The 19,561-nt window shown below is 46.5% G+C and overlaps 1 protein-coding gene across 1 annotated transcript in view; it reads left to right on the forward strand.

The window, feature by feature from the left end:
• Window positions 1–19,561, forward strand: part of LOC106599044 (uncharacterized) — a 158,004-nt gene that overhangs the window by 20,262 nt on the left and 118,181 nt on the right. The window contains exons 7-11 of the mRNA XM_082956625.1: window positions 77–2,035; window positions 2,159–4,078; window positions 6,284–8,209; window positions 11,141–13,066; window positions 16,023–17,948. Of these exons, the coding sequence (XP_082812751.1) occupies window positions 77–2,035; window positions 2,159–4,078; window positions 6,284–8,209; window positions 11,141–13,066; window positions 16,023–17,948 (9,657 nt within the window). The remainder of the gene's footprint in view (window positions 1–76; window positions 2,036–2,158; window positions 4,079–6,283; window positions 8,210–11,140; window positions 13,067–16,022; window positions 17,949–19,561) is intronic.

The following is a 19,561-nucleotide window of genomic DNA, read 5'->3' on the forward strand; positions in this document are numbered from 1 at the left end:
CATACGGTCTGTCATTTTCAGTTTTATTATTATAGTTTACACTGTTTAAAAAAATTATACTTTTACTTTTTTCCAGATGAAGGAATGGCTGTGTCTGAACTGCCAGATGCAGAGAGCACATGGCGGAATGGAACCCCCAGGACCTCCCATGATGAAACCCCAACCCTTGCCCAGCAAGGTCTCTACACCTGTTGCTCCTCAAAAGGAGGATGCTGCATCTGCTGAATTTCAAAAGGAAAAGGAGACTACCATACCTGCTGCAGATCAGCCGAAGAACACCCCCACACTCCAAAAAGAGGAGACAACCACACTTGCTGCACCACAAAAGGAGGCTCGATTGCCAGCCTCATCCAAAATGTCACCACAAAAGAAAAAGGATCCTGCACCAGGTGTGTCCCTTGTGAATGAAGTCCCGATCCCAGCTTTACCTGTCAATAAGGTTTCTGCCTCTCTCATCAAGGAGGCACCAACACCTGCCTCAGATCTCACCAAGGAGGAACCATCTCCTGCTGCAGCTCTCACCAAGGAGGAACCAACTCCTGCCTCAGCTCTCACCAAGGAGGAACAAACTACTGCCTCCTCTCTCACCAAGGAGGAACAAACTACTGCCTCCCCTCTCACCAAGGAGGAACCATCTCCTGCCGCAGCTCTCACCAAGGAGGAACAAACTACTGCCTCCTCTCTCACCAAGGAGGAACCAACTACTGCCTCCCTTATCATCAAGGAGGCACTAACTCCTGCCTCAGCTCTCGCTAAGGAGGAACCAACTTCTGCCTCCTCTCTCACCAAGGAGGAACAAACTACTGCCTCCCCTCTCATCAAGGAGGCACCGACTCCTTTTTTACCATTCTCCAAGGAGGTCCGTGCTTCACCTCTCACCAAGGAGGCACCATCCCCAGCCTCACCCCAAAAGAAGAAGGAACCTATACTGCCAGGGTCACCAGACAGAAAGGTGGCCCCAAAACCAGATTCAACACAAGATAAAGAGGCTGTTCCATCTGGTTTACCTCTGAAGAAGGAAGCCCCACCTTTGGGAGCAGAAGAAACTAAAGAGGTCCAAGCTCCTGCTGCAATACAGAACAAAAAGGCCCCCATTCCAGGTTCACCCAAAACAAAAGACACTTCAACAGTTCACACCCCACTAAAAAAAGAGGCTTCATCTATTGAGATCTCAATTGACAACCAGAAACCTGCAATTGTTCAAAAGTCAGTGGAGCAATCAGCGACACCTACAACCAAGCAGAACGAAACTGTTCAACCTTTACAGCAGCCAGAAAATCAAATGCCTGCATGGGAACAGCTGGCTACACAGCCCCTGCCTCAAGTACAGCCTCAGGAAACTCCAAAGCCAGACCCTAAAATCACTTCCCCAAAGCAGCAGCCTGGGAAACCAGCCAATCCAACACCTGCTCAGAAGTCACCACAGAACCCAAAAACATCAGAACCTCAGACACCACCACAGCAGCCCAGACTTCCTGGGCGTAGGCAGAGTAGTGCCATCTTAGCAACACAGCAACCCCCCAAGCAGGACTCAGGAGGCTTATTTGACTTTGGTGGTCCCAAATCTCAGTCTACCCCTTCAAAACCTGAAGAGTCTGTGTCTGGGAAGATGTTTGGCTTTGGCTCCTCCATATTCAGCTCCACATCCACTTTGATCACCTCAGCTGTTCAGGATGAGCCCCGCATCATATTACCAGCTTCCCCCAAGGTGTCTGCACCGGCCTCTCCCAAGATGCCGCCTACAAAGGAGATAAAACCACTTGCTGTTCCGAATGCAGAAAAGAAAGCAGAGCAACCCCAGCAGGCCAAGATCCCCCCATCAGTACAGGCCAAAGTGGACAAACCCCCATCAGAACCTCAAAAGGGAGCAGCATCCTCCCAACCAGCTCCCAAAGCACACCAGTCCACTTGTCCACTCTGCAAGGTGGAACTCAACATGGGATCCAAGGACCCTCCCAACTACAACACCTGCACTGTATGCAAGAACACTGTTTGCAACCTCTGTGGATTCAAGCTCATGCCGAATGTTACAGAGGTAAGAACGTGATTGGTTTCTTACTCTTGATAAAAAGCATGATTAAGAGCTTTTTTTAGTAAGTGTCAAATGTATGGCCACTGAGTATATGATATGAATATTAACAGTATGTTTTTCTTTCAGGTGAAGGAGTGGCTGTGTCTGAACTGTCAGATGCAGAGAGCACTAGGAGGAATGGAATCTCCTGGACCTCCCATGATGAAACCCTCGCCAAGCAAAGTCTCCACATCTGCTGCTCCTCAAAAATACACTGTCGCACCTGTTACAACTCGAAATGAGACTCCCACACCAGCTTGTCAACAAAAAGCGGCTCCTACACCAGTCTCACCCAGAAAAGAGCAAGTGACTTCAGCCTCTCAGCCCGCTCCCTCAAAGCCGACAGAGTCAGTGTCCGGGAAGATGTTTGGTTTTGGTTCCTCTATCTTCAGCTCTGCATCCACTTTGATCACCTCAACTGTTCAGGATGAGCCCCGCACCACACCGCCAGCTTCTCCCAAGTTTGCTGTACCTGTTGGACCTAAACAGAAGGAGACTCCCAGACCTGCTGGTCCCAAAAAAGTGGGCCATAAAACAGCCTCACCCAAAAAGGTGTCAATGACTCCTGCTTCAGAGAAAGACAACAAGACCCCAGCACCAGGCTCACCACAGAAGGAGGCATCTCCAGCAATGGCTTCACAGCAGGACCAGAAGCCAGTGGACAAACCAACTACAACCCTTGTCCAACAACCTAGACAGCAGAAGACTCCACAACAACAAGGCAAGCCTCCTCGGCCCCTAGCAACGACACTGAAAGCAGAGCCTTCGAAGCCTCAGCAACAGCTTCCAAAAGGTGGAGCCTCTAATGCCAAAACTGTACCACCACCACAGTCCCAGCCCCCCAAGCAGGAGTCAGGAGGCTTCTTTGGCTTTCGTGGTGCTAAATCTCAGCCTGCTCAGTCAAAGCCTGAAGATTCTGTGTCTGGGAAGATGTTTGGCTTTGGCACCTCTATCTTTAGCTCTGCATCTACTTTTATCACCTCAGCTGTTCAGGATGAGCCCCACACCACACCTCTAGCTTCCCCCAAGGTGTCTGCCCCTGTTGCACCTCAACAGAAGGAGACTCCCAGACCAGCTGGTCCCCAACAAGTGGCCCCTACAACAGCCTCACCCAAAAAGGAGTCAATGCCTTCTGCTATATTGAAAGAGACCCCAGCACCAGGCTCATCACAGAAGGAGGTATCCCCGACAGTGGTTTACCAGCAGGACCAGAAGCCAGTGGAAAAACTGACTCCAACACTTGTCCAACAACCTCCACAACAGAAGACTCCACAACAACAAGAACAGCCTCAGCAGCACTCAGCAGGGGCACTAAAATCAGAGCCTGATATATCAATAATTGAAGCTGCTAAAGCAGCATACACTCAAAAACCGGTAAGCCCAGTTCCTACTCAGAAGGCTCCACTGGAGAATCGGAGAACATCAGAACCTCATAAACCACCACAGCAGCTTAGCCCTGGGCGTAGGCAGAGTAGTGTCATTCCAGCCACACAGCAACCCACTAAGGAGGAGTCAGGAGGCTTATTTGGCTTTGCAGGTCCCAAATCTCAGTCTGCCTCCTCAAAGCCTGAAGAGTCCGTGTCTGGGAAGATGTTTGGCTTTGGCTCCTCCATCTTCAGCTCTGCATCCACTTTGATAACCTCTGGTGTTCAGTATGAGCCCCGCACCACACCGCCAGCTTCCCCCAAGATGTCTGCACTGGCCCAGATGTCTCCCAAGATGCCCCCTGCAAAAGAGACTAACCCACCTGCTGCTCAAAAAATAAAGCAACCCCAGCAGGTCAAGGTTCCCCCATCAGTACAGGCCAAAGTGGACAAACCCCCATCAGAGCCTCCACAGGTAGTAGCATCCTCCCATCGAGCTCCCAAAGCAGGCCAGTTCACCTGTCCACTTTGCAAGGTGGAATTCAACAAGGGCTCTAAGGACCCTCCCAACTATAATACCTGCACGGAGTGCAAGAACACTGTCTGCAACCTCTGTGGATTTAACCACATGCCACATGAAACAGTAAGTAAAGAGTCTGTTTCATCAAAGTAATTAGGCTACTCTATCATAACTGTTGTGCTTTATTTTAGAACAATTTGTTAAGGATTCCCAATGTCTATAGTTGCCGGTCATGTCTTTCATGGGAGGTGTAAGATAGGATAACAAGATGCTTTGAGTGAGCTCTTTTTATTAATAATTGTATAATATTGGTTCATGAATTCATGAACAATTTGTAATCTGGCAGCATTGACTCCCAATATTCTACAGAATATGCACCAGACTACAGTACCCCTTGACTTATTCCACCTTTTGTTGTGTTACAGCCTCAATTCAAAATTGATTAAATTGGTTATTTTTCTCACCCTTCTACACACAATACCCCATAATGACAAAGTGAAAACGTGTGTAGAATTGTTTTTAGCAAATTCATTGAAAATAAAATACAGAAATATGTATATGTGTATAATTTACATAAGTATTGACACTCCTGAGTAAAGACTTTGTAGAAACACCTTTGGCGGCAAATACAGCTTTGAGTCATCTTGGGTATGTCTTTATCAGCTTTGCACTTGTGGATTTGGGGATCTTCTCCCATTCGTCCTTGCAGATTTTCTCAAGCTCTGTTAAGTTAGATGGGGAGCGACAGTGAACAGCAATCTTCAAGTTTTTCCACCGTTTTTCAATGGGATTCAAGTCTGGGCTTTGGCTGGGCCACTCAAGGACTTTCACATTCTTGTTCTGAAGCCATTCCAGCGTTTCTTTGGCTGTATGCTTGGGGTCTTTGTCCTGTTGGAATGTAAATCTTTGCACCAGTCTAAGGTCGTTTGCACTCTGAAGCAGGTTCTCATCAAGAATTTGCTTGTATTTGTCCCCATTCATTGTTCCCTCTATCCTTACCAGTCTGCCAGTCCCTGCCGCTTAAAAGCATCCCGATAGCATGATTCTGCCACCACCATACTTCATGGTAGGGATGGTGTTAGACTGGTGATCAGCTTTGCCTGGTTTTCTCCAGACATAGCACTTTTCATTCAGGCCAAATAGTTACATTTTTGTCTCAACAGACCACAGAATATTTTGCCTTATTTTTTCAGAGTCTTTCATGTGCCTTTTTGCAAACTCCAGGCATGCTGTCATGTGCCCTTTTCTCAGGAGTGGTTTCCATCTGGCCACTCTCCCATAAAGCCCAGATTGGTTAAGTGCTCTAGAGACTTTTGTCTCTCAGGCAGGTTCTCCCATCTCAGCCAATGAACTCTGTAGTTCTGTCAGAGTGGCCATTGGGTTCTTGGTCACCTCCCTGACCATGATCCTTCTTGCCCGGTTGCTCAGTTTGGTCGGAGGTCCATCTCTAGGCAGAGTCTAGGTAGTTCCATATTTTTTCCATTTCCCAGTAATGGAGACCACTGTGCTCTTGGAAACGTTCAACATTCTTGAACTTGTTTTATACCCTTCTCCAGATATATGCCTCATCACAATTATATCTTGGAGATCTACAGACAGTTCCTCGGACTTCATGGTATGGTTTCTGCTTTGACATGCACTGTCAACTGTGGGACTTTATATAGACAGGTGTGTTTCTTTCTAAATGGCCAAACAATTGAATTAGCGACAGGTGGACTCCAATCAAGTAGTGACATCTCAAGGATGATCAAACAAAATTGGATACAACTGAGCTCAGTTTGGAGTGTCATAGCAAAGGGGTGTGAATACTTATGTCAATTAGATATTTCTGTATTTCATTTTCAATACATTTACAAAGATTTCTAAAAACATTCACTTTGTCATTATGGGGTATTGTGGGTAGATAGGAAAAAATCTTTTTTTAATACATTTTGAATTTAGGCTGAAACACAAAAAAATGTGGAATACGTCAAAGGGTATGAATACTTTCTGAAGGCACTGTCTGTCCTGTGAAAATTAGGTTCACAAACCGTGAGAGGAGAAACAATTAAGATTTTAGGTCTATATTCATACTCTCTATAGATGTTGTTATCTAATTTTAGATCTTGAAGATTGGTATTAATACAGCCTGATATAAAGTATTCATTTTATTTAGCATCTTCAGATTTTAGAGCATTATGATGGTAGTTTTGGTATGTTTTTCACATGTAGTATGCAGTATTTAAATAGCAACTAAAATAAAAGCATCTACTGGTTCTCAGACTGCAATAACATTGTACAAAATTGTTTTCTTTTGCATTTTTTCCCAATACTGTTATTTTATTTCAGGTAAAGGAATGGCTCTGTCTGACCTGCCAGATGCAGAGAGCACTTGGAGCAATGGAACCCCCAGGACCTCCCATGATGAAATCCCAACCCTTGCCCAGCATAGTCTCTACACCTGTTGCACTTCAAAAGGAGAATGTCACACCTGCTGCATCTCAAAAGCCGACCCCAGCTCCAGCTAAACCCCAGAAGGAGGAGATCCCTGTACCTGCGGCTGGCCAAAAAGAGATCACTACACCCAGTGTGCCTCAGGAGACACCAATTCCCGCTGGTACCCCAGCACCAAATGCAGACAAAAAGGAGGAGACCCCACCACTAGGATCCACACAAAATAAACAGGCTTCACCTGCTGTGGCTGAGAAGGAGAATGAAGAACCTAGAATTGTACAGAAACCAGTGGACCAACCAATTCCAGCCACACCCAAAACCAGTGGAGCTGTTGCAACTGTACAGCAGCAAGAAAAGCAAACTCCTGCTACAAAGGCATCACAACAAGTACAGCCCCAGCAAGCTCCAATGCCAGACCTCGAAACTGCTCCCCTAAAGGAGCCAATGACTCCTGCTTCAGAGAAAGAGAAGAAGAACCTAGCACCAGGGTCACCACAGAAGGAGGTATTTCCGGCAGTGGCTTCACAGCAGGACAAAACGCCAGTGGACAAATCAACTCCAACCCCTGTCCAACATCCTCCACACCAAGAGACTCCACAACAACAAGAGCAACAACCTCAGCCTCTAGCAGGGAAACCGAAAGGAGAGCCCGGGAAGCCTCAACAACAGCTTCCAAAAGGTGGAGCCTCTCATGCAAAATCTGTACCACCACCACAGGCCCAGCCCACCAAGCAGGAGTCAGGAGGCTTCTTTGGCTTTGGTGGTGCTAAATCTCAGCCTGCTCAGTCAAAGCCTGAAGACTCAGTGTCTGGGAAGATGCTTGGCTTTGGCTCCTCTATCTTCAGCTCGGCATCCACTTTGATCACCTCAGCTGTTCAGGATGAGCACCGCACCACACCTCCAGCTTCCCCCAAGGTGTCTATGACTCCTGCTTTAGTGAAAGAGACCCCAGCACCAGGCTCGTCACAGAAGAAGGAGGTATCCCCGACAGTGGTTTGCCAGCAGGACCAGAAGTCAGTGGACAAACCGACTCCAACAGTAGTCCAACAACCTCCACAACAGAAGACTCTACAACAACAAGGACAGCCTCCGCAGCCCTCAGCAGAGGCTGCAAAATCAGAGCCTGATATATCAATAATTGAAGCTGCTAAAGCAGCAGACACTCAAAATCCGGCAAGCCCAGTGCCTGCTCAGAAGGCTCCACTGGAGAACCGGAGAACATCAGAACCTCATAAACCACCACAGCAGCCCATCCCTGGGCGTAGGGAGAGTAGTGCCTTCCCAGCCACAAAGCAACCCCCCAAGCAGGAATCAGGAGGCTTATTTGGCTTTGGAGGTCCCAAATCTCAGTCTGCCTCCTCAAAGCCCGAAGAGTCAGTGTCTGGGAAGATGTTTGGCTTTGGCTCTTCCATTTTCAGCTCTGCCTCCACTTTGATAACCTCAGTTGTTCAGGACGAGCCCCGCACCACACCGCCAGCTTCCCCCAAGATATCTGCACTGGCCCAGACCTCTCCCAAGATGCCTCCTGCAAATGAGACAAAACTACCTGCTGCTCAGAAAGCAGAGGAGAAGAAAGCAGCGCAACCCCAGAAGGCCAATATCCCCCCATCAGTACATGCCAAAGTGGACAAACCCCCATCAGCGCCTCCAAAGGGAGCAGCATCCTCCCAACCAGCTCCCAAAGCAGGCCAATCTACCTGTCCACTCTGCAAGGTGGAACTCAACAAGGGCTCCAAGGACCCTCCCAACTACAACACCTGCACAGAATGCAAGAACACTGTCTGCAACCTCTGTGGATTTAACCCCATGCCACATGAAACTGTAAGTAAATAGTATATGTTTCATCAAAGTAGTTAGCTACTCTAAAATAACTGTTGTGTTTTTTTTTTAGAACAATTGGTTAATGATACGAACTATATATATATATATATATATATATACAATGTTTATATTCGCTAGTCTTGTCTTTCATGGGAGTTGTAAGAAAGGATAACAAGATGCTTTGATGGAGTTCTTGTTATTAATATTGTCTTTCCTTAAAAAATATCTAATGTTGGTTTATGATCTTCCTGGAAACCAATTGTAATCTGACAGCATTGTCTTTGAGTATCTTGGCAAGGTTTTGACATTCATGTTCATCTGCTACTGATCACATTTAACATATTGTTAGGTGCATGACTTTTGTCTGAAGGGGTTTGGAGTACATCGTGGCTCCCATACTCTACAGAATATGCTAGGGATGTAACATTCACCGAAACGCATCAGTCCACGGACCCCAAACCAATCCAAATGTAGCATGCATCGTTCAAAAAATAGATTCTAAAGTTATGAATTCACGGTTCACAAGCATTTTCTGCTCATATTACATTCTTTCTACTGTCTGAAAATATCTCTTATCTTGTAACAACTGATGCGTCCTCTCTTCTTCAGTGTTGGACTGCATGTAACTGTGTTGACAGTCATTGATCTACAAGTAATTTTGCATGCCAAACAACCCCAGGCAATGATAGTAGCCTATTCAAACTGCACACTCTGCCCAGCTTTGTTTTGGTTGTTTTGCTTTAAACAATCAGTATGGTCATTTTTAGATTTAAACTCAGCAAAAAAAGAAATGTCCCTTTTTCAGGACCCTGTCTTTCAAAGATAATTCGTAAAAATCCAAATAACTTCACAGATCTTCATTGTAAAGGGTTTAACACTGTTTCCCATGCTTGTTCAATGAACCTTAAACAATTTATGAACATGCACCTGTGGAACGGTCGTTAATACACTAACAGCTTACAGGCGGTAGGCAATTAAGGTCACAGTTATAAAAACTTAGGACACTAAAGAGGCCTTTCTACTGACTCTGAAAAACACCAAAAGAAAGATGCCCAGGGTCCCTGCTCATCTGCGTGAACGTGCCTTAGGCATGCTGCATGGAGGCATGAGGACTGCAGATGTGGCTAGGGCAATGAATTGCAATGTCCGTACTGTGAGATGCCTAAGACAGCGCTACAGGGAGACAGGACGGACAGCTGATCATCCTCGCAAGTGGCATACCACGTGTAACAACACCTGCGCAGGATCGGTATATCCGAACATCACAGCTGAGGGACAGGTACAGGATGGCAACAACAACTGCCCGAGTTACACCAGGAACGCACAATCCCTCCATCAGCGCTCTGACAGTCCTCAATATTCTGAGAGAGGCTGGACTGAGGGCTTGTAGGCCTGTTGTAAGGCAGGTCCTCACCAGACATCACCGGCAACAATGTCGCCTATGGGCACAAACCCACTGTCGCTGGACCAGACAGGACTGGCAAAAAGTGCTCTTCACTGACGAGTCGCGGTTTTGTCTCACCAGGGGTGATGGTCGGATTTGCGTTTATCGTCGAAGGAACGAGCATTACACCGAGGCCCGTACTCTGGAGCGGGATCGATTTGGAGGTGGAGGGTCCGTCATGGCCTGGGGCGGTGTGTCACAGCATCATCGGACTGAGCTTGTTGTCATTGCAGGCAATCTCAGCGATGTGCGTTACAGGGACGACATCCTCCTCCCTCATGTGGTACCCTTCCTGCAGGCTCATCCTGACATGACCCTCCAGCATGACAATGCCTCCAGCCATACTGCATGTTCTTTGCGTGATTTCCTGCAAGACAGGAATGTCAGTGTTCTGCAATGGCCAGTGAAGATCCTGGATCTCAATCCCATTGAGCACGTCTGGGACCTGTTGGATTGGAGGGTGAGGGCTAGGGCCATTCTCCCCAGAAATGTCCGGGAACTTGCAGGTGCCTTGGTGGAAGAGTGTGGTAACATCTCACAGCAAGAACTGGCAAATCTGTTGCAGTCCATGAGGAGGAGATGCATTGCAGTACTTAATGCAGCTGGTGGCCACACGAGACACTGACTGTTACTTTTGATTTTGACCCCCCCTTTGTTCAGGGACACATTATTACATTTCTGTTAGTCACATGTCTGTGGAACTTGTTCAGTTTATGTCTCAGTTGTTGAATCCTGTTATGTTCATACAAATATTTACACATGTTAAGTTTGCTGAAAATAAACGCAGTTGACAGTGAGAGGACGTTTCTTGTTTTGCTGAGTTTACATGGTAAAGTTGATCATTTCATAACGAGGCCACCAATCCCTTTTGCGAGGCATGCCCGAAGCGCGAGGAGAAGCTTACTCAGTAAAAACTTTCAAACGGTCAAAACCATCTGGTTTTGAGATAGGGATGAAATCCAAAGTTGTGCTACATATTCATTGGCTTTGCAACAGCAATTTTTTACAGTCAATATTAATACAATACTAGCTCACACACTTAATCTGCAAAAATTACAAGTTAATCAGTGGGTGATGGTGATTTCAGAACCAAAGTGGAGGGACAAACAACATATGCTTCATTGCCCCGCTGATAGTGGTAGTGGGGTGGTAGATGCCTAGTCTCCCTTATGGCTCAGGTCAGGTGCCTAGATAGTACATACAACATAGATATACAGAATTTAAAAACACTCGCACGCACACACACACTCTCACACAAACACACACACACACACACACACACACACACACACACACACACACACACACACACACACACACACACACACACACAGATGTAGAGCATAAGACAGTTATTTTGTATGTATGTCACATGTAGTATGCAGTGTTTAAATAGCAACTAAGATGAGATATATTATTTATATTAATATTATTTTTAGTTATATTATTTTTAGTTATTTTTTATCAACACTGTTATTTTATTTCAGGTAAAGGAATGGCTCTGTCTGACCTGCCAGATGCAGAGAGCACTTGGAGCAATGGAACCCCCAGGACCTCCCATGATGAAATCCCAACCCTTGCCCAGCATAGTCTCTACACCTGTTGCACTTCAAAAGGAGAATGTCACACCTGCTGCATCTCAAAAGCCGACCCCAGCTCCAGCTAAACCCCAGAAGGAGGAGATCCCTGTACCTGCTGCTGGCCAAAAAGAGATCACTACACCCAGTGTGCCTCAGGAGACACCAATTCCCGCTGGTACCCCAGCACCAAATGCAGACAAAAAGGAGGAGACCCCACCACTAGGATCCACACAAAATAAACAGGCTTCACCTGCTGTGGCTGAGAAGGAGAATGAAGAACCTAGAATTGTACAGAAACCAGTGGACCAACCAATTCCAGCCACACCCAAAACCAGTGGAGCTGTTGCAACTGTACAGCAGCAAGAAAAGCAAACTCCTGCTACAAAGGCATCACAACAAGTACAGCCCCAGCAAGCTCCAATGCCAGACCTCGAAACTGCTCCCCTAAAGGAGCCAATGACTCCTGCTTCAGAGAAAGAGAAGAAGAACCTAGCACCAGGGTCACCACAGAAGGAGGTATTTCCGGCAGTGGCTTCACAGCAGGACAAAACGCCAGTGGACAAATCAACTCCAACCCCTGTCCAACATCCTCCACACCAAGAGACTCCACAACAACAAGAGCAACAACCTCAGCCTCTAGCAGGGACACCGAAAGGAGAGCCCGGGAAGCCTCAACAACAGCTTCCAAAAGGTGGAGCCTCTCATGCAAAATCTGTACCACCACCACAGGCCCAGCCCACCAAGCAGGAGTCAGGAGGCTTCTTTGGCTTTGGTGGTGCTAAATCTCAGCCTGCTCAGTCAAAGCCTGAAGACTCAGTGTCTGGGAAGATGCTTGGCTTTGGCTCCTCTATCTTCAGCTCGGCATCCACTTTGATCACCTCAGCTGTTCAGGATGAGCACCGCACCACACCTCCAGCTTCCCCCAAGGTGTCTATGACTCCTGCTTTAGTGAAAGAGACCCCAGCACCAGGCTCGTCACAGAAGAAGGAGGTATCCCCGACAGTGGTTTGCCAGCAGGACCAGAAGTCAGTGGACAAACCGACTCCAACAGTAGTCCAACAACCTCCACAACAGAAGACTCTACAACAACAAGGACAGCCTCCGCAGCCCTCAGCAGAGGCTGCAAAATCAGAGCCTGATATATCAATAATTGAAGCTGCTAAAGCAGCAGACACTCAAAATCCGGCAAGCCCAGTGCCTGCTCAGAAGGCTCCACTGGAGAACCGGAGAACATCAGAACCTCATAAACCACCACAGCAGCCCATCCCTGGGCGTAGGGAGAGTAGTGCCTTCCCAGCCACAAAGCAACCCCCCAAGCAGGAATCAGGAGGCTTATTTGGCTTTGGAGGTCCCAAATCTCAGTCTGCCTCCTCAAAGCCCGAAGAGTCAGTGTCTGGGAAGATGTTTGGCTTTGGCTCTTCCATTTTCAGCTCTGCCTCCACTTTGATAACCTCAGTTGTTCAGGACGAGCCCCGCACCACACCGCCAGCTTCCCCCAAGATATCTGCACTGGCCCAGACCTCTCCCAAGATGCCTCCTGCAAACGAGACAAAACTACCTGCTGCTCAGAAAGCAGAGGAGAAGAAAGCAGCGCAACCCCAGAAGGCCAATATCCCCCCATCAGTACATGCCAAAGTGGACAAACCCCCATCAGCGCCTCCAAAGGGAGCAGCATCCTCCCAACCAGCTCCCAAAGCAGGCCAATCTACCTGTCCACTCTGCAAGGTGGAACTCAACAAGGGCTCCAAGGACCCTCCCAACTACAACACCTGCACTGAATGCAAGAACACTGTCTGCAACCTCTGTGGATTTAACCCCATGCCACATGAAACTGTAAGTAAATAGTATATGTTTCATCAAAGTAGTTAGCTACTCTAAAATAACTGTTGTGTTTTTTTTTTTAGAACAATTGGTTAATGATACGAACTATATATATATATATATATATATATATATATATATATATATATATATATACAATGTTTATATTCGCTAGTCTTGTCTTTCATGGGAGTTGTAAGAAAGGATAACAAGATGCTTTGATGGAGTTCTTGTTATTAATATTGTCTTTCCTTAAAAAATATCTAATGTTGGTTTATGATCTTCCTGGAAACCAATTGTAATCTGACAGCATTGTCTTTGAGTATCTTGGCAAGGTTTTGACATTCATGTTCATCTGCTACTGATCACATTTAACATATTGTTAGGTGCATGACTTTTGTCTGAAGGGGTTTGGAGTACATCGTGGCTCCCATACTCTACAGAATATGCTAGGGATGTAACATTCACCGAAACGCATCAGTCCACGGACCCCAAACCAATCCAAATGTAGCATGCATCGTTCAAAAAATAGATTCTAAAGTTATGAATTCACGGTTCACAAGCATTTTCTGCTCATATTACATTCTTTCTACTGTCTGAAAATATTTCTTATCTTGTAACAACTGATGCGTCCTCTCTTCTTCAGTGTTGGACTGCATGTAACTGTGTTGACAGTCATTGATCTACAAGTAATTTTGCATGCCAAACAACCCCAGGCAATGATAGTAGCCTATTCAAACTGCACACTCTGCCCAGCTTTGTTTTGGTTGTTTTGCTTTAAACAATCAGTATGGTCATTTTTAGATTTAAACTCAGCAAAAAAAGAAATGTCCCTTTTTCAGGACCCTGTCTTTCAAAGATAATTCGTAAAAATCCAAATAACTTCACAGATCTTCATTGTAAAGGGTTTAACACTGTTTCCCATGCTTGTTCAATGAACCTTAAACAATTTATGAACATGCACCTGTGGAACGGTCGTTAATACACTAACAGCTTACAGGCGGTAGGCAATTAAGGTCACAGTTATAAAAACTTAGGACACTAAAGAGGCCTTTCTACTGACTCTGAAAAACACCAAAAGAAAGATGCCCAGGGTCCCTGCTCATCTGCGTGAACGTGCCTTAGGCATGCTGCATGGAGGCATGAGGACTGCAGATGTGGCTAGGGCAATGAATTGCAATGTCCGTACTGTGAGATGCCTAAGACAGCGCTACAGGGAGACAGGACGGACAGCTGATCATCCTCGCAAGTGGCATACCACGTGTAACAACACCTGCGCAGGATCGGTATATCCGAACATCACAGCTGAGGGACAGGTACAGGATGGCAACAACAACTGCCCGAGTTACACCAGGAACGCACAATCCCTCCATCAGCGCTCTGACAGTCCTCAATATTCTGAGAGAGGCTGGACTGAGGGCTTGTAGGCCTGTTGTAAGGCAGGTCCTCACCAGACATCACCGGCAACAATGTCGCCTATGGGCACAAACCCACTGTCGCTGGACCAGACAGGACTGGCAAAAAGTGCTCTTCACTGACGAGTCGCGGTTTTGTCTCACCAGGGGTGATGGTCGGATTTGCGTTTATCGTCGAAGGAACGAGCATTACACCGAGGCCCGTACTCTGGAGCGGGATCGATTTGGAGGTGGAGGGTCCGTCATGGCCTGGGGCGGTGTGTCACAGCATCATCGGACTGAGCTTGTTGTCATTGCAGGCAATCTCAGCGATGTGCGTTACAGGGATGACATCCTCCTCCCTCATGTGGTACCCTTCCTGCAGGCTCATCCTGACATGACCCTCCAGCATGACAATGCCTCCAGCCATACTGCATGTTCTTTGCGTGATTTCCTGCAAGACAGGAATGTCAGTGTTCTGCAATGGCCAGTGAAGATCCTGGATCTCAATCCCATTGAGCACGTCTGGGACCTGTTGGATTGGAGGGTGAGGGCTAGGGCCATTCTCCCCAGAAATGTCCGGGAACTTGCAGGTGCCTTGGTGGAAGAGTGTGGTAACATCTCACAGCAAGAACTGGCAAATCTGTTGCAGTCCATGAGGAGGAGATGCATTGCAGTACTTAATGCAGCTGGTGGCCACACGAGACACTGACTGTTACTTTTGATTTTGACCCCCCCTTTGTTCAGGGACACATTATTACATTTCTGTTAGTCACATGTCTGTGGAACTTGTTCAGTTTATGTCTCAGTTGTTGAATCCTGTTATGTTCATACAAATATTTACACATGTTAAGTTTGCTGAAAATAAACGCAGTTGACAGTGAGAGGACGTTTCTTGTTTTGCTGAGTTTACATGGTAAAGTTGATCATTTCATAACGAGGCCACCAATCCCTTTTGCGAGGCATGCCCGAAGCGCGAGGAGAAGCTTACTCAGTAAAAACTTTCAAACGGTCAAAACCATCTGGTTTTGAGATAGGGATGAAATCCAAAGTTGTGCTACATATTCATTGGCTTTGCAACAGCAATTTTTTACAGTCAATATTAATACAATACTAGCTCACACACTTAATCTGCAAAAATTACAAGTTAATCAGTGGGTGATGGTGATTTCAGAACCAAAGTGGAGGGACAAACAACATATGCTTCATTGCCCCGCTGATAGTGGTAGTGGGGTGGTAGATGCCTAGTCTCCCTTATGGCTCAGGTCAGGTGCCTAGATAGTACATGCAACATAGATATACAGAATTTAAAAACACTCGCACGCACACACACACTCTCACACAAACACACACACACACACACACACACACACACACACACACACACACACACACACACACACACACACACACACACACAGATGTAGAGCATAAGACAGTTATTTTGTATGTATGTCACATGTAGTATGCAGTGTTTAAATAGCAACTAAGATGAGATATATTATTTATATTAATATTATTTTTAGTTATATTATTTTTAGTTATTTTTTATCAACACTGTTATTTTATTTCAGGTAAAGGAATGGCTCTGTCTGACCTGCCAGATGCAGAGAGCACTTGGAGCAATGGAACCCCCAGGACCTCCCATGATGAAATCCCAACCCTTGCCCAGCATAGTCTCTACACCTGTTGCACTTCAAAAGGAGAATGTCACACCTGCTGCATCTCAAAAGCCGACCCCAGCTCCAGCTAAACCCCAGAAGGAGGAGATCCCTGTACCTGCGGCTGGCCAAAAAGAGATCACTACACCCAGTGTGCCTCAGGAGACACCAATTCCCGCTGGTACCCCAGCACCAAATGCAGACAAAAAGGAGGAGACCCCACCACTAGGATCCACACAAAATAAACAGGCTTCACCTGCTGTGGCTGAGAAGGAGAATGAAGAACCTAGAATTGTACAGAAACCAGTGGACCAACCAATTCCAGCCACACCCAAAACCAGTGGAGCTGTTGCAACTGTACAGCAGCAAGAAAAGCAAACTCCTGCTACAAAGGCATCACAACAAGTACAGCCCCAGCAAGCTCCAATGCCAGACCTCGAAACTGCTCCCCTAAAGGAGCCAATGACTCCTGCTTCAGAGAAAGAGAAGAAGAACCTAGCACCAGGGTCACCACAGAAGGAGGTATTTCCGGCAGTGGCTTCACAGCAGGACAAAACGCCAGTGGACAAATCAACTCCAACCCCTGTCCAACATCCTCCACACCAAGAGACTCCACAACAACAAGAGCAACAACCTCAGCCTCTAGCAGGGACACCGAAAGGAGAGCCCGGGAAGCCTCAACAACAGCTTCCAAAAGGTGGAGCCTCTCATGCAAAATCTGTACCACCACCACAGGCCCAGCCCACCAAGCAGGAGTCAGGAGGCTTCTTTGGCTTTGGTGGTGCTAAATCTCAGCCTGCTCAGTCAAAGCCTGAAGACTCAGTGTCTGGGAAGATGCTTGGCTTTGGCTCCTCTATCTTCAGCTCGGCATCCACTTTGATCACCTCAGCTGTTCAGGATGAGCACCGCACCACACCTCCAGCTTCCCCCAAGGTGTCTATGACTCCTGCTTTAGTGAAAGAGACCCCAGCACCAGGCTCGTCACAGAAGAAGGAGGTATCCCCGACAGTGGTTTGCCAGCAGGACCAGACGTCAGTGGACAAACCGACTCCAACAGTAGTCCAACAACCTCCACAACAGAAGACTCTACAACAACAAGGACAGCCTCCGCAGCCCTCAGCAGAGGCTGCAAAATCAGAGCCTGATATATCAATAATTGAAGCTGCTAAAGCAGCAGACACTCAAAATCCGGCAAGCCCAGTGCCTGCTCAGAAGGCTCCACTGGAGAACCGGAGAACATCAGAACCTCATAAACCACCACAGCAGCCCATCCCTGGGCGTAGGGAGAGTAGTGCCTTCCCAGCCACAAAGCAACCCCCCAAGCAGGAATCAGGAGGCTTATTTGGCTTTGGAGGTCCCAAATCTCAGTCTGCCTCCTCAAAGCCCGAAGAGTCAGTGTCTGGGAAGATGTTTGGCTTTGGCTCTTCCATTTTCAGCTCTGCCTCCACTTTGATAACCTCAGTTGTTCAGGACGAGCCCCGCACCACACCGCCAGCTTCCCCCAAGATATCTGCACTGGCCCAGACCTCTCCCAAGATGCCTCCTGCAAACGAGACAAAACTACCTGCTGCTCAGAAAGCAGAGGAGAAGAAAGCAGCGCAACCCCAGAAGGCCAATATCCCCCCATCAGTACATGCCAAAGTGGACAAACCCCCATCAGCGCCTCCAAAGGGAGCAGCATCCTCCCAACCAGCTCCCAAAGCAGGCCAATCTACCTGTCCACTCTGCAAGGTGGAACTCAACAAGGGCTCCAAGGACCCTCCCAACTACAACACCTGCACAGAATGCAAGAACACTGTCTGCAACCTCTGTGGATTTAACCCCATGCCACATGAAACTGTAAGTAAATAGTATATGTTTCATCAAAGTAGTTAGCTACTCTAAAATAACTGTTGTGGTTTTTTTTTTAGAACAATTGGTTAATGATACGAACTATATATATATATATATATATATATATATATATATATATATATATATATATATATATATATATACAATGTTTATATTCGCTAGTCTTGTCTTTCATGGGAGTTGTAAGAAAGGATAACAAGATGCTTTGATGGAGTTCTTGTTATTAATATTGTCTTTCCTTAAAAAATATCTAATGTTGGTTTATGATCTTCCTGGAAACCAATTGTAATCTGACAGCATTGTCTTTGAGTATCTTGGCAAGGTTTTGACATTCATGTTCATCTGCTACTGATCACATTTAACATATTGTTAGGTGCATGACTTTTGTCTGAAGGGGTTTGGAGTACATCGTGGCTCCCATACTCTACAGAATATGCTAGGGATGTAACATTCACCGAAACGCATCAGTCCACGGACCCCAAACCAATCCAAATGTAGCATGCATCGTTCAAAAAATAGATTCTAAAGTTATGAATTCACGGTTCACAAGCATTTTCTGCTCATATTACATTCTTTCTACTGTCTGAAAATATCTCTTATCTTGTAACAACTGATGCGTCCTCTCTTCTTCAGTGTTGGACTGCATGTAACTGTGTTGACAGTCATTGATCTACAAGTAATTTTGCATGCCAAACAACCCCAGGCAATGATAGTAGCCTATTCAAACTGCACACTCTGCCCAGCTTTGTTTTGGTTGTTTTGCTTTAAACAATCAGTATGGTCATTTTTAGATTTAAACTCAGCAAAAAAAGAAATGTCCCTTTTTCAGGACCCTGTCTTTCAAAGATAATTCGTAAAAATCCAAATAACTTCACAGATCTTCATTGTAAAGGGTTTAACACTGTTTCCCATGCTTGTTCAATGAACCTTAAACAATTTATGAACATGCACCTGTGGAACGGTCGTTAATACACTAACAGCTTACAGGCGGTAGGCAATTAAGGTCACAGTTATAAAAACTTAGGACACTAAAGAGGCCTTTCTACTGACTCTGAAAAACACCAAAAGAAAGATGCCCAGGGTCCCTGCTCATCTGCGTGAACGTGCCTTAGGCATGCTGCATGGAGGCATGAGGACTGCAGATGTGGCTAGGGCAATGAATTGCAATGTCCGTACTGTGAGATGCCTAAGACAGCGCTACAGGGAGACAGGACGGACAGCTGATCATCCTCGCAAGTGGCATACCACGTGTAACAACACCTGCGCAGGATCGGTATATCCGAACATCACAGCTGAGGGACAGGTACAGGATGGCAACAACAACTGCCCGAGTTACACCAGGAACGCACAATCCCTCCATCAGCGCTCTGACAGTCCTCAATATTCTGAGAGAGGCTGGACTGAGGGCTTGTAGGCCTGTTGTAAGGCAGGTCCTCACCAGACATCACCGGCAACAATGTCGCCTATGGGCACAAACCCACTGTCGCTGGACCAGACAGGACTGGCAAAAAGTGCTCTTCACTGACGAGTCGCGGTTTTGTCTCACCAGGGGTGATGGTCGGATTTGCGTTTATCGTCGAAGGAACGAGCATTACACC

The sequence above is a fragment of the Salmo salar genome, chromosome 10 (genome assembly GCF_965601325.2).
Source record: "Salmo salar chromosome 10, fSalSal1, whole genome shotgun sequence".
Taxonomy (NCBI): domain Eukaryota; kingdom Metazoa; phylum Chordata; class Actinopteri; order Salmoniformes; family Salmonidae; genus Salmo; species Salmo salar.